This window comes from Rana temporaria, chromosome 4 (genome assembly GCF_905171775.1).
Source record: "Rana temporaria chromosome 4, aRanTem1.1, whole genome shotgun sequence".
Classification (NCBI taxonomy): domain Eukaryota; kingdom Metazoa; phylum Chordata; class Amphibia; order Anura; family Ranidae; genus Rana; species Rana temporaria.
This window is the reverse complement of record NC_053492.1, coordinates 382,363,728-382,377,527: the sequence shown is the minus strand read 5'-3', so window position 1 is coordinate 382,377,527 and position 13,800 is coordinate 382,363,728. Positions and strand designations below refer to the sequence as shown.

At 46.4% G+C, this 13,800-nt stretch overlaps 1 protein-coding gene across 1 annotated transcript in view; it reads right to left on the bottom strand.

Moving 5' to 3' along the window:
* The window catches only part of FAM120B (family with sequence similarity 120B), a 219,847-nt gene extending 206,266 nt beyond the window's left edge, over positions 1 to 13,581 (bottom strand). Inside the window, exons 1-2 of the mRNA XM_040351053.1 lie at positions 13,385 to 13,581; positions 1,139 to 2,185 (exon numbers count right to left, since the gene is read on the bottom strand). Of these exons, the coding sequence (XP_040206987.1) occupies positions 1,139 to 2,155 (1,017 nt within the window). The 5' untranslated portion in view covers positions 2,156 to 2,185; positions 13,385 to 13,581. The remainder of the gene's footprint in view (positions 1 to 1,138; positions 2,186 to 13,384) is intronic.
* Between the last annotated feature and the right edge of the window lie 219 nt (positions 13,582 to 13,800).

Here is a 13,800-nt window from a genome sequence, read left to right as displayed (position 1 = left end):
ATAAATGTATTACAAGGAAAAGAAAGATTGTATTTGGCGCCCCTGTTTCGTCAGATATGGCGACCCGTCAGAATTGGTAACGCAAGTGACGTTCCGTTGCCGCCATCTTGCTACACCCCGCACTCCTCCATAGTAAGGAAACTCTGAGAAGGGGAAAGAGGACATCTTGTTACACCCACCAGAGTTTTGCATTCTACACTTATTTTTAACAGGAAAGTGAGTTTATATCCTGAAAACAGTACTTAGAACTCCATCTGACTGTTATGATGTTGAATTTAAAAAGCAGCGGCAATCCTGCTCATCGCACAGGTTTGCTAATCTGACAGAAGTTTCGCTGCTTTAAAAATTCAATATCTAACCCAGGGGTCTCCAAACTGCGGCCCTGGGGCCGGATGTGGCCCTTTGCTTGCCTTAATGCGGCCCTTGGGGCACTATTCTATCCAATTTAAATGGGGCATAATTCTTGTTGCTGACACCAATGGGGCACTATTCCTCAACTGACACCATCAATTCTTTCCATTAACACCAACAATGGGGCACTAGTCCTTCCACTGTCACCAAATATATGGTATTATTTACTCCCACTGGACATTTTTTGCTCCCAATGGCCCTAGTCTGGTCCCCCTAAAGTCTGAAGGACCGTGAACTGGCCCTTTGTTTAGAAAGTTTGGAGACCCCTGATCTAACCAGTCAGACGGACTTCTAAGTACTGTATTTCACTATGTAAACTCACTTTACTGTTAAAAATACATGTAGAATGGAAAGCTCCGGTGGGTGTAACAAGATGTCTGCTTTCCCCCTTCTCAGAGTATCCTTACTATGGAGGAGTGCGGGGTGTAGCAAGATGGCGGCCGACGGAACGTCACTTCCGTTACCAATTCTGATGGGTCGCCAAATCTTAAACACACTTTATGTTATGGAGAAAATGGGAAGAACAAGTTTTAGTAATTCTTTACTAGAGTTACAAGACTGCTTCTCCATAGTACAGTGAGCGATTGTTGTCACCCTAGAACAGGAAATGTGTTACTAACAAGATCATCAGGTGATAATCAAAAGAAAAACCTGTAAGAACTGATAATTTGTAATATATTACATTTGTGTTGAGTTTAAATATAATTTATATATTATGACTGATTACCTGAACAATTTCCCGATCCTGGCACACGGTTGTTTCTTTTTTGTATGCGTTGTCACAAAGGTAAGACCCCTGGAAAACCCAAGGGGACGTTTGCTCTGGGAGAATATAAGATTCTATTCCTTTCTGCAGCAATTCCATATCAAATCTCGGTGGTAACATTTTCCGTACCTCTTCAAGGCCATGTGGCTTGTGCTGTATACTTGAAATAAAAGAAGCAACAGCCCTAATAACAAAAGCCCTCCTATTGCCTTCTTTAGTCTGGGAATGATAGGAGGCTGCGCATTTCTTCTGAAAACCATCCACAGAGTTTTCTGGAACGACGTCATTGCCAAGCAGACATGCCAGAAGAGGTAGATCTAAAATACGGATTCTAAGCTCCTCACATACATGTTCCCTTGAATACATCAATGTGACAAGACTGTCTAAGCGAAGTTTGTTGATGGAAAAATATGGGGCAGTGTTAAAGATTATATAGTCACTATCCTCCCCTAAAATCCCAAGACAGTTGTGTTGCAAAGCATACGCAGCTGCTTCATAGTCGCCTTCAACTCGTGTGCAGATGATTTGCTGCTTTAGTGCCTTCAAAGCAAATCGTGTAAAAGTAGCTATTCCAGAAGGAATGAAAAACTTATTTCTGCCAGGCTGCTGCCTGTTGGCTTTTAAAAAACTGAAGATTTTCTCGATTTCAATGTTGTCACGCAGCCGTCGCTTAGTCCATTCTGCCCTCTTCTTTTGCTCTATGACGCCATCAAAGAAAAATACAAGCTTAATACCAGCCTTCTCAAAGGTTGCAATAAAGCATTCTAAGCTGGAGAGATATTCCTTCCACTGGCCCCCATGTATCCAATCATTTGGCGTGTACCACGTGCGCAAGCAGCCCATCGCATCCACAACAATGGTAGGAGTTGATTCTGGATGAGTAGATTTGTGCCTGTTAGCCATTGACTGTAAGTTGACCATACTGCAGGCTCTGGGACAGGAATTCTGCACAAAACTCTGAAGCCCTTTGATGCCCATTGTTGCGACAACTATGAAACAAGACGCGGCCTATAGCGAAAAAAAAAAAAAAGACACTTAAAAAAGTTGAACTTGTACTGTTAAAAAGTTGTCATAACTAAAAACATTGGGCCTAATCCTCAAAAACCCGGCGCAACGTAACTTTTTCCATTTAAGTTACACCGCTGCAAAATCTCTAAGTGCCCGATCCACAAAGCACTTACCTAGAAATTTTGAGCGGTGTAACTTAAATCCAGCCGGCGCAAGGCGTTCCTCTTCAAATGGGGGCGATTCCCATTTAAATTAGGCGCGCTCCCGCGCCGGCCGTACTGCGCATGCTCGTGACGTCATTTTCCAGACGTGCATAGCGCGAAATTACGTTACGCCGAGCTTTGTGGATCGCGACGGGTCAATAAAGTTGCCTCTGGAAAAAAAAAAGATACGGCGAAAAAAAAAAAAATTTAAAACAAAAAAAAAAAACACGTCGCAGGACAGAAGGGTCTGCTTTTACAAGGTGTAAACAGTTTACACTTTGTAAAAGCAGCCCTAATTTTACACATGCAACTTAAAGCGGTTCTCCACCCTAAAGTGGAGTCCCGCTGATCGGAACCCTCCCCCCCTCCGGTGTCACATTTGACACCTTTCAGGGGGGAGGGGGGTGCAGATACCTGTCTAAAGACAGGTATTTGCACCCACTTCCGGCCACACGCTACGGGCAAAAGACGGGCATTCCGTCACATCCCGTCTGTCGCCCGTTGTGTGCTGGGAACACTCGGCTCCCAGCACACAGCGTGTGAGCCAATCGGCGGGCGCAGCGCGACTCGCGCATGCGCCGTAGGGAACCGGGCAGTGAAGCCGCAGCGCTTCACTTCCTGGTTCCCTCAGCGTGGATGGCGGGGGGAGCAGCAGAGTGACGAGCGATCGCTCGTGCTCTGCTGCGATCGGCGCTGGACTCCAGGACAGGTAAGTGTCCTAATATTAAAAGTCAGCAGCTGCAGTATTTGTAGCTGCTGGCTTTTAATATTTTGTTCCCGTGGCACATCCGCTTTAATACTTACAGAGAAAAAACGAAGCTGAAAAGCTTCGTGGATCTCCGTAAGTGCTAATTTGCATACCCGAGGCGGCATTTCGACGCGAAATGCCCCCAGCGGCGGATGCGGTACTGCGTCCTAAGATCCGGCAGTGTAAGTCCCTTACACATGTCGGATCTTCTGTTTATCTCTTGGAAACTGATTCTGTGGATCAGTTCCAAAGATAGAAACAGTGATACGACGGCGTATCAGTAGATACGACGGCGTATCAGTAGATACGCCGTCGTATCTCTTTTGAGGATATGGCTCATTGTTCAAACAGTCAACTGCAATCTTACTTCTAAGGCTACACTGTACAATGGAACTCTGGAAGTAAGAAGAGTCGGCAAAACTGTAATCCTTGAAGTGTCGTTTATGGGTACATCAGAGTGACAATAAAGCAATAATGCTGATGTGTTTCGGCAATAGCCTTATGCCGCGTACACATGACCGTTTTTCACGACGAGAAAAAAATAAATTTTTTTAATTGGACGTGAAAAACGGCCGTGTGTAGGCTCCAGAGCATTTTTCTCAACGTGAAAAATGCCCGTTAAAAATTTAGAACATGCTCTATTTTTTCTTGTTGTTTTTCACATCGTCCTGTTTCACATCGTGAAAAACGGTCGTGTATGTACGCTTTAACGAGGGGGGGGGGGGAACGCGCATGCTCAGAAGCAAGTTATGAGACAGGGAGATTAGCAAACGCAGCCCAAAGGGTGGCGCCATTCGAATGGAACTTCCCCTTTATAGTACCGTCGTACGTGTTGTACGTCACCGCGCTTTGCTCAAGCATTTTTTTTTTCACTAACGTGTGTATGCGAGGCAGGTTTGAGAGGAATCACGTCAAGAAAAACATTGTTTTTTTTCATGACATGAATAACGGTCGTATGTACATGGCATATGTCGTAGCTAGTTTGAAACAGATATGGCAAAATATATATATATTCACATACACATATGCAAGCTCCACCTCTACATAATTTGCCTATCTGGTTAGTGTCACAGAAAATTAACATATTTAATTGATACCACCAATAATTCAAGTGGTTGGTGACTACACGGGAGAGGAAAGAAAGGAAATATAAAAAAATACACTGGAACTCCCCTAGATGTGGCAGCTGAAAAACACTAAGCGTGGCAAATACGGGTGTAAACGCGGTACCATGCTTAGCGCTTGGACGTTTATTCAATTAATTGACCAGAATTCTTGCCATTAAAATAAACACCCAAACACTAAACTCAGCTGGCGCTTAGGTGCATTTACATTTTTTTGATCGACTCTCGAAAGCTGTGTACTAACGATCAGCTTATCGTACGAATGCTTCGAAAAGCGGTATTTTTCATTTGATTTTCTGATCATGTGTACTACGCATTAGGCTTTATTGAACCTGCATTGCCATTGTTTTTTCGAGGAGTGTGGGGCCCTAGATTAAAACACTCAATCACTACAATCTACAGGCAGCTACAGTCGAAATGTCACATAAGCATATGCCCACCACACTGCAACACCTCGCCTGGTTGTCACTCATGTGAACGGACCCTTTTTAGGTAAGTTTACTAATTCCCACCGGTAGCTTGTGAAGTGCTTAGCGGGGTTCCGAACAGCCCATTAAGCACCCAATGACTGCCTCAATTGTCAACAAGACTTTAGCCCCCCTAATAAGATTTCTTACCGACGTAGTTCATGTATTAAAACCATCTATTTAAAGGGGTTGTAAAGGTACAATTTTTGTTCCTAAATAGCTTCCTTTACCTTAGTGCAGTCCTCCTTCACTTACCTCATCCTTTCATTTTGTTTTTAAATGTCGTTATTTCTTCTGAGAAATTCTCACTTCCTGTTCTTCTGTCTGTAACTCCACACAGTAATGCAAGCCTTTCTCCCTGGTGTGGAGTGTCATGCTCGCCCCCTCCCTTGGACTACAGGAGAGTCAGGACGCTCTCTACGTTGCAGATAGAGAAAGGAGCTATGTGTTAGTGAGCGTACTGACTCTCCTGTAATCCAAGGGAGGGGGCGAGCCCGACACTCCACACCAGGGAGAAAGCCTCGCATTACTGTGTGGAGTTACAGACAGAAGAAAAGGAAGTGATGATTTCTCAGAAGAAATAAGGACATTTAAAAGCAAAATGGAAGGATGAGGTAAGTGAAGGAGGACTGCACTAAGGAAAAGGAAGCTATTTAGGGAAAAAAAAAATTGTACCTTTAAAACCTGTTTAAGCCACAACATCCAGTCTGCCTCTTTCATTTATTTTCTTACCTGTGTTAGAAAAATACCAGCTGATTGATTACTATTGCCAATATGCACTAGGGTTGTCCCGATATCGATACCGGTATCGGGACCGATACCGAGTATTTGCGGGAGTACTCGTACTCCCGCAAATACCCCTGATACTGAAATAGAATACTTGTTCCCCCCCCCCCCGCCACCGCAAACCCGTCGCCGTAAACCGCAAAGCCGCCGCCGCCGTTAATCAGCGTGCAGGGAACATTACAGCTTTCGTTTGAATAGCTGTATCCCCGCCACGTATAGACACTCCCCCTTGCGCGGGATTGGACGGATGATCTGTCCAATCCCGCGCAAGGGGGAGTGTCTATAAGTTGGCGGGGATACAGCTATTCAAACGAAAGCTGTAATGTTCCCTGCACGCTGATTAACGGCGGCACGTGCAGCATCATCAAGGTATGTAGGACATGGCTGCATTATGTGGGGGACATGGCTGCATTATGTGGGGGACATGGCTGCATTATGTGGGGGACATGGCTGCAATATGTGGGGGACATGGCTGCATTTGGGGACACATTTAAAAAAAGTATCGGTACTTGTACTCAGTCCTAAAAAAGTGGTATCGGGACAACCCTAATATGCACCATCCATTAAGTTCATTCTTACACACGAGGCACAGCAACATGCTCTTATATTTAGAATTCAAAGAATTGGAAGCTTTGAGTAAGCATTATTATTTTTTTGTTTTCACAAAAAGTATACAGAATACAGACAAATCCTGGAAATAACGTATTTATGTTCTTGTGGATTAGCTTTGAATTTTTAAAGGTTTTAATGCACAACTACGTGACTTGTTTGTTAATGAGTATATGCATAAATTAAATGGCTTGTTAAAAAAGCAGTGTGAGGCATATTGCCAAGCTCTTGTAATTGTCACAAAACCCTGAGATTTCAAGGTTAGTACATTTATATAATAGAAAATTGGCGAATGGGCAATTATAGTAATAGCACATAAATATGAAAAAATTAATGTCATTATGCAACTTCCCTACAAATCAGAACTGTGCAGAAGGGAATCTAACCTTTTTTTATTTTCTAGAGGAGAACGAAGGACAATTTTCTGCACATATTACATGCAGTTTCCACTTTTTTAAATGGACGATATATAGCTAAAATTATTTTTATATACATATAGGAAAAATATTTGTTTAAAAATATTTATAAATGTTGGACTAATGCAAAAACTTATCCTTAAAGGGGTTGTAAAGGAAAATGTATTTTCACCTTAATGCATTCTATGCATTAAAGCGGAGTTCCACCCAAAAGTGGAACTTCCGCTTAATCCACTCCGCGCCCCCTTACATGCCACATTTGGCATGTAATTTTTTGGGGGGGGAGTGGGGGCTTCAGGAGGAGTGGGACTTCCTGTCCCACTTCCTCCTTCCGCAGCTAAGGCGATATGTCATATCGCCTTTTGGCGGCCCCTTCCTGTAGCCGATCGCCTGGGACAGGTGACAGGTCCCAGGCATTCGCCTGTCCAATCGGATGGCGCAGCGCCGCTCGCGCATGCACAGTGGGTGCCCGGCCGTGAAGACGAAAGCTGTCACGGCCGGGTGCCCACACTTAGAATGAAGACGCCGGCCGGAGAGGGGGGGAGAGAAGCGGAGCCCCGGGCCGGTGCGTCGCTGGAACGTGGAGCAGGTGAGCGTATGTTTATTAAAAGCCAGCAGCTACACTTTTTGTAGCTGCTTACATTTAATAAACATTAAAAATGACTGAAACACCCCTTTAAGGTGAAAAAACATCTTAGTATTAGCGGCCCCCCAGCCCCCCCCCCCCCCCCGATTACTTACCTGACCCTTTGAAAGTCCGCACACCGTGAACAAGAAGGCTTCTCGGCCATCTTCCCGGCTCATTTATTGGTTGATTGAAAGCAGAGCAGCCATTGGCTTGCACTGCTGTTAATCACATCCAATGACGCCGCGCGCCGGAGGCGGGGCCGAGTGATACAGTGAGCAGCTATGGCCGTCGGCTGTATCACGGGAGCGCTCCCGCAAGCACTCAACACCATGCGAGCTCTCATTAAGGTGTTGAGTCCTTGCGGGGGGAGTCGCGACAGCCGCCGAGGGACCCCAGAAGACCAGGTTTAGGGCCACTCTGTGCAAAACGAGCTGCACAGTGGAGGCAAGTATAACATGTTTGTTATTTAAAAAAAAAAAAAAAAAATCCTTTAGTGATCCTTTAAATCAAACACCACATTCCAGTTACATGGTTAGACAACTAAACAAGGGATTTCCAAGGGGTCAACAGATCTACATCTAAAAGGCATAAATGAAGAAAATACAGTGCTCAGTATAAATAAGTATTTGAAAAGTAAGATTTAATCAATATCTCAATGAACACAAGAACAACTTCCAAAATGTTGACAAAACGGAGTTTCATACTCATTCTCATTTGTTTAGCTCATTACAAGAAAGTAAGATTAATAATATAACTTAGATGACAAAATCTTCAGTTTACTCAAATTAGTTGATGCAAAAATGACCTCCATGATTTGTAAGAACAGCACTATTAGGTAGTTTCAGGTACAATGGCTATACCGCCGTAAATTAGCTAGGCTAGTAATGATTCTCAATATACTTACCTGCTAATTTACGGCGGCGTAGCCTAAAACGAGTGGGCGTAAGGGCGCCTAATTCAAATGGGTTGGGGGGGGCGTGTTTCATGGTAATGAGGCTTGACCTCACGTTTTTGACGTTTTTTGTCACTGCGCATGCGCCGGGCGACAGTACATTTGTGAATTCATGATACCATCAATGAAATGCAGCTCCCCGACACCAGCAGCACTCATGCAGCCCCTCAAAAGGACACTGCCACCTAGAGGTCGACCGATATATCGGTCGGCCGATATATCGGCCGATATTTGGCCGTTTTTGTGAAATCGGCATCGGCCGATTATCGTGAAAAAATCGGCCGATTCGCCGCTACAATATAAAGGCCTTGAGGTCCCTTGCCTTCCAGTCATGTACTGACCAGTCACCAGTGCCCCCGCCCCCGCCATGAATCCTCCATCCGCATTGGCCTCTGCTACTCACCGCAGGTCCTGGAAGTCTACGTACGGCGGCGAGTAGGGGCGTGACGTCACGGTCTTTCCCCCGCAGCTCGCGGTCCACTCCGTGCTCACATTGCGAGTAGGGGGGCACGCCTGTCTCTCACGTCACCCTTGCGTGCCCCACCCCCTGCTGCTCCTGGTTCCCGGGTCTTCTACTGGCTCTCCGTTGCGAGTAGAGGCGTGACGCCCAGTGCGCGCCCCGCCCCCTGCTACTCCTTCCCGGCTTCTTATTTTGCAGCATCCCCTGCATTCGAGCTAGGTATGTGGCATATTCGTTCATTGATGTAGATCACTATGGGCATTTATTTTTTGTCAACACTAACACTGCTGGGCAAGGTCACGCTGATGGGCACTTTTTTATGTTAAGGGGCACTCTGATGGGTATATTTTTAATGTGCGCACTGATGAGCATATTGTTTTAAGAGGCACACTGATGGACACATTTTGTTGTGCCCATCAGATTGCCCCTTAACATAAAATATGCCCATCAGCATACACATTAAAAATATACCCATCAGAGTGCCCCTTGACATAAAATTTGCCCATCAGAGTGTCCCTTAATAACAATAAATGTGCTCATGGGCACATTTTATGTTATTAAGGGACACTGTGATGGGCAAATTTTATGTCAAGGGGCACTCTGATGGGCACAACAAAACTTTTATGTTAAGGGGCACGCTGATGGGTATATTTTTAATGTGTTCGCTGATGGGCATATTGCATGTTAAGGGGCACTCTGATGGGCAAATTTTATGTTAAGGAGCACGTTTTGTTGTGCCCATCAGAGTGCCCCTTAACATAAAATGTGCCCATCAGCGTGACCCTTATTTTAAGTTAAGGGGCACAATGCATCCCCACCCATCCCTCTCCACAACACATGGCTGTGGAGGAGGCGGGTACAGAGAGAGGTGGCTGTGGAGGAGGCGGGTACAGAGAGGTGGCTGTAGAGGAGGGGGTACAGAGAGGTAGCTTTACAGCCACCTCTGTACCTCCCTCCGCCACAACCACCTCTCTGTACCTCCCTCCTCCACAACCACCTCTCTGTACCTCCCTCCTCCACAACCACCTCTCTGTACCCCCCTCCTTAAAATGACTAAGATTGTATTTTTTTTCTTTTTTAATAATTATGAGGTGGCACTGATGGGCTGCACTGGTGGGCACTAATGAGGTGGTACTGATGGACACTAATGGGCTGAACTGGTAGGCACTGATGAGGTTGCACTGACAGGCTGAACTGGTGGACACTAATGAGGTGGCACTGATGGACACTGATAGGCTACACTGGTGAGCTGCATTGGTGGGCACTGATGGACACTGATAGGCTGCACTCCACCTTTCCACCCTAAACAATAACCTCCTCCCCAACCTAGGTTTTCTAAAATAATGGGAAAGAAAAAAAAAAAATCGGCCTAAAATATCGGCCGCAAAAATCGGCCTAAAATATCGGCCATCGGCCGCCCCGATTTTGAAATATCGGCATCGGTATCGGCCAGAGAAAAACCCATATCGGTCGACCTCTACTGCCACCACCATGTTTCACTGTAGGCACCAAGTTTTCAGTTTTAGTGCCCGATCCACAAAGCACTTACCTGGAAACTTGCGGCAGGGGATCGTAAATACGTCCGGTGCAAGGTGGTCCAAATTGAATGGGCGGGTAACATTTAAATTAGGCGCTGTCTAAAGTTAAGGCACCCAAAACGACGACTAACTTTGCGACGGGAAACTAGACTAGCGGCGAAGTAGCGAAAGGGGAAAATCCGTCGTGGATCGCCATAACTCCTAATTTGCATACCCGACGCTGGTTTACGACGCAAACTCCCCCTAGCGGCGGCCGCGGTACTGCATCCTAAGATCCGACAGTGTAAAACAATTCGGATCTTAGGGATATCTATGCGTAACTGATTCTATGAATCAGTCGCATAGATACTCTGAGAGATACGACGGAGTATCTGAGATACGACGGAGTATCTGAGATACTCCGTCGTATCTCCTTTGTGAATCTGGGCCCATGAATTTTTCTTTGTACTCCTCGCCTTTGCGACGCCATACAGTATTGAAGCCATCAATTCCAAAAAAACATTTATCTTGGTCTTATCACTCCAGAGTACAGAGTCCCAGTATTCTTCTTTTTCAGCATGGGCCCTGGCAAATTCTAGGCAGGCTATTTTGTGCATAGGCTTTAGGAGAGGCTTCCTTCGTGGAGGACACCCATGCACGCCATTCCTCTGCCATGTACGCCATATTGTGTCACGGGAAACAATCACTCCAGTTTGGCTTTCTACTTCCTTAGCCAACTTGCATGGTGGTTTTCTTCAACCCTTCTCATCAGAAGACGCTCCTGTCGAGGTGTTAACTTCCATGGATGGAATATCACATAGTTGTTTGGCTCCTTTTTAAAACATAATGATAACAGAAATCACCCAAAAAACGACCCTGATTGAAAGTTGCCATACCCTGGAATGTTTGGCCTTGGTACAGACGCACAAAGTCACACACACCGGTTAAAATGGCAATGAATTTGCCACATCTGTGGCTTTTTAAATTGCAATTAGTGTTTGAGTATAAATAGTCAATGAGTTTGTTAGCTCTCACGTGGATGCACTAAGCAGGCTAGATACTGAGCCATGGGGAGCAGAAAAGAACTATCCAAATACCTGCGTAATAAGATAATGGAACTATAAAGATGGAAAAGGATATAAAAAGATATCCAAGGCCTTGAATATGCCAGTCAGTACTGTTCAATCACTTATTAGGAAGAAGAAAATTTGAGTAGTAATGGTGGGCTCAGGGCTGGATTCCAGACAAGCCCACCGAGGCCAGGCCTGGAATGGGAGTCCTTCTTCCAGTGATCATAGAGGGGAAGAGAGAGAGAGCCACCCGGATGTTTAGAGCGCAGCGCAGGGAACGCAGCGTTAACAGTTCTCATTTCAATTGCCGTGTTCCCCGCCGCTTGCTGTCAGATACAGCCCCGCCCCCTGTTCCCGGGACTTTGATAGACAGATCACCCGTCCAATCCTGGTGACGGGTGATCTGTCAATCAAAGTTCCCCTGCCAGGGGGCAGGGCTGTATATGACATTGAGCGGCGGGAACACGGCAATTGAAATGAAAGCTGTTTTCGCTGTGTTCCCTGTGCTGCGCGCTGATCATCTGGGCGGCTCTCCTGTTCCTCTCCTTTCCTACCCTGCACAAGTAGGCTGAATGGTGGGCACAAGGCTGCATTTGGTTTGCACAAGGCTGCATTTGGTGGGCACAAGGCTGCATCATGGTGGGCACTGGGCACAAGGCTGCATTGGTGGGCACTGGGCACAAGGCTGCATTTGGTGGGCACAAGGCTGCATTTGGTGGGCACTGGGTACAAGGCTGCATTGGTGGGCACAGGCAGCCTGCATAAGTGGGCACGGATACAGTTGTTGTTAATATTTATTTTTATAACTTAATTCTGCATATCGGTAAAACATTTAAGTGTAATTTCATGAGATAATTTATGAGGGTGTGTTTAGGGGTGGGGCAACTGGTGGCGAGTAACCCTTGAGGCCTGGCTAGTAGCCCAGGACTTGAAATTTTGAGCCCTGGTCTAAGGGGCGGAGAGCTACAGAAGAGGCCGAGTTTTCTATTGATGTGCATAGCTGATAACTTGGCCATGCTTTTAGCAATATACTATACGTCTTAGCGGGCGTGTTTAGACAAATAAAGGGCGGCTTTTGCAATGTTGTTGGGCAGCTTTGCACGAGTATATTGCTAATACCACCCCCAAGTTATCAACTCTGCCCATCATTTGAAAACTCGGCCTCTTCAGTAGCTATTCGCCCCTTAGACGATATAACAGTAATGCACTCGCCCCCTTGCAGAGTAGCATGAGCATCGGGAGCGTGCGGCAGTGTCTATCACAATATCATCGTCATTGCGCAGGCGCCGTGTTCAGCTGACTCTGAGAGATTTATCTGCGGCGATTTCCGTCGGCCCGCTTTTGGTTCGTAATGCGCAAGCGCTGCACCTGCGCAGTACAGGGGGGACATTATCCGCCAGGGGGACACTCATCTGCAGAACACCGGCAGCAAGTCCCCATGTTCCAACCCAGCTTCACGACCGGCGACTACTATCAACAAATCCCGGGGAAGGATCCGGCCTTGGGGCGGCAAAGGGAGTAAACCCGGGCCTGGGTGGGCTTCCCAGTCATGTGATCACTGTGATCATATGGTGGAGAGTCTGCCACACCGTCTCCTGACTGTAAACAGCGCAGTACTTGGTGGCAGTGCGATCACTGTGCTGGGGGTGCTGAGTGACAAGCCAAGGACAATGGCTGTATGCACATATGTGGCAGCTCCATGTTAAAGCCCACCGCCACTTCTAGGCCTCATTCGAACAGTACGTAAAACAATCTGCATACAGATGTGCACAGGATCTAGTTCCGGAGGGATCTCTATGCAGCAGAATTAAAATAAATCGGGCCATTCAAAGCAGAGATGCACCCGTGCCCGCGCAGATTGTGCGATTTTCTGCAAATCCACTAAAACGAACCTTAGTGTGTGTAAACGTATCTAAACGTGACGGACGTAAACATGCCTAAACACAGCGGATATCAATGCGTCTAAACGGATGCGTTTTGCTGCGCGCTCCTCCAAATAACGCACACCTTCGTGTGAACGAGGCCATACGCTTACATATGACATTATATAGTGCTGTATACAGAGGCTGATACAAGGGACGTCCACTAATGACGTATTCATAAGCAACACTACCTTCCTTAGCACGGCAGTAATAATAATAAGCTGTCAGTGTCTACACTGCTACATCCTACTGTTCCTACGGCAGACAGTCAGACACACACACAGGAAATCTCCTCACCTCCTGCACTGCGAAGACTACAACTCCCAGAATGCACCAGGCGGCGGACGGTCCCAGCTCTACCGCGGCTCCACGTTGCTCTTACTGCGCATGCGCACTCTCAGCTCTGCTCGCTACAGGTAAAAAGGGAGTAACCTGTACCTGCGTTAGTCTACCTGATCCCCGCTAACGTCTCACACACACCATGCGCTCCGCACTTCCGCTTCCGGCTTACCTAATCACGTGCTTTGTCAAGTGGAGCTCCTGTCATGTTGAGGAGGGATGGAGTCTGTGTAGGTGTATGTGCTACAGCCATGAGGGGTGCCATCATTATCAGTCATGTATGTGGCAGGAATGGTGGCTTCCATTAAAATGTGCTTGAGGGAACCTTCACCCATTTAGGGCTTGTGTAAACAGTCGTTTCTGGCTGCACAGCG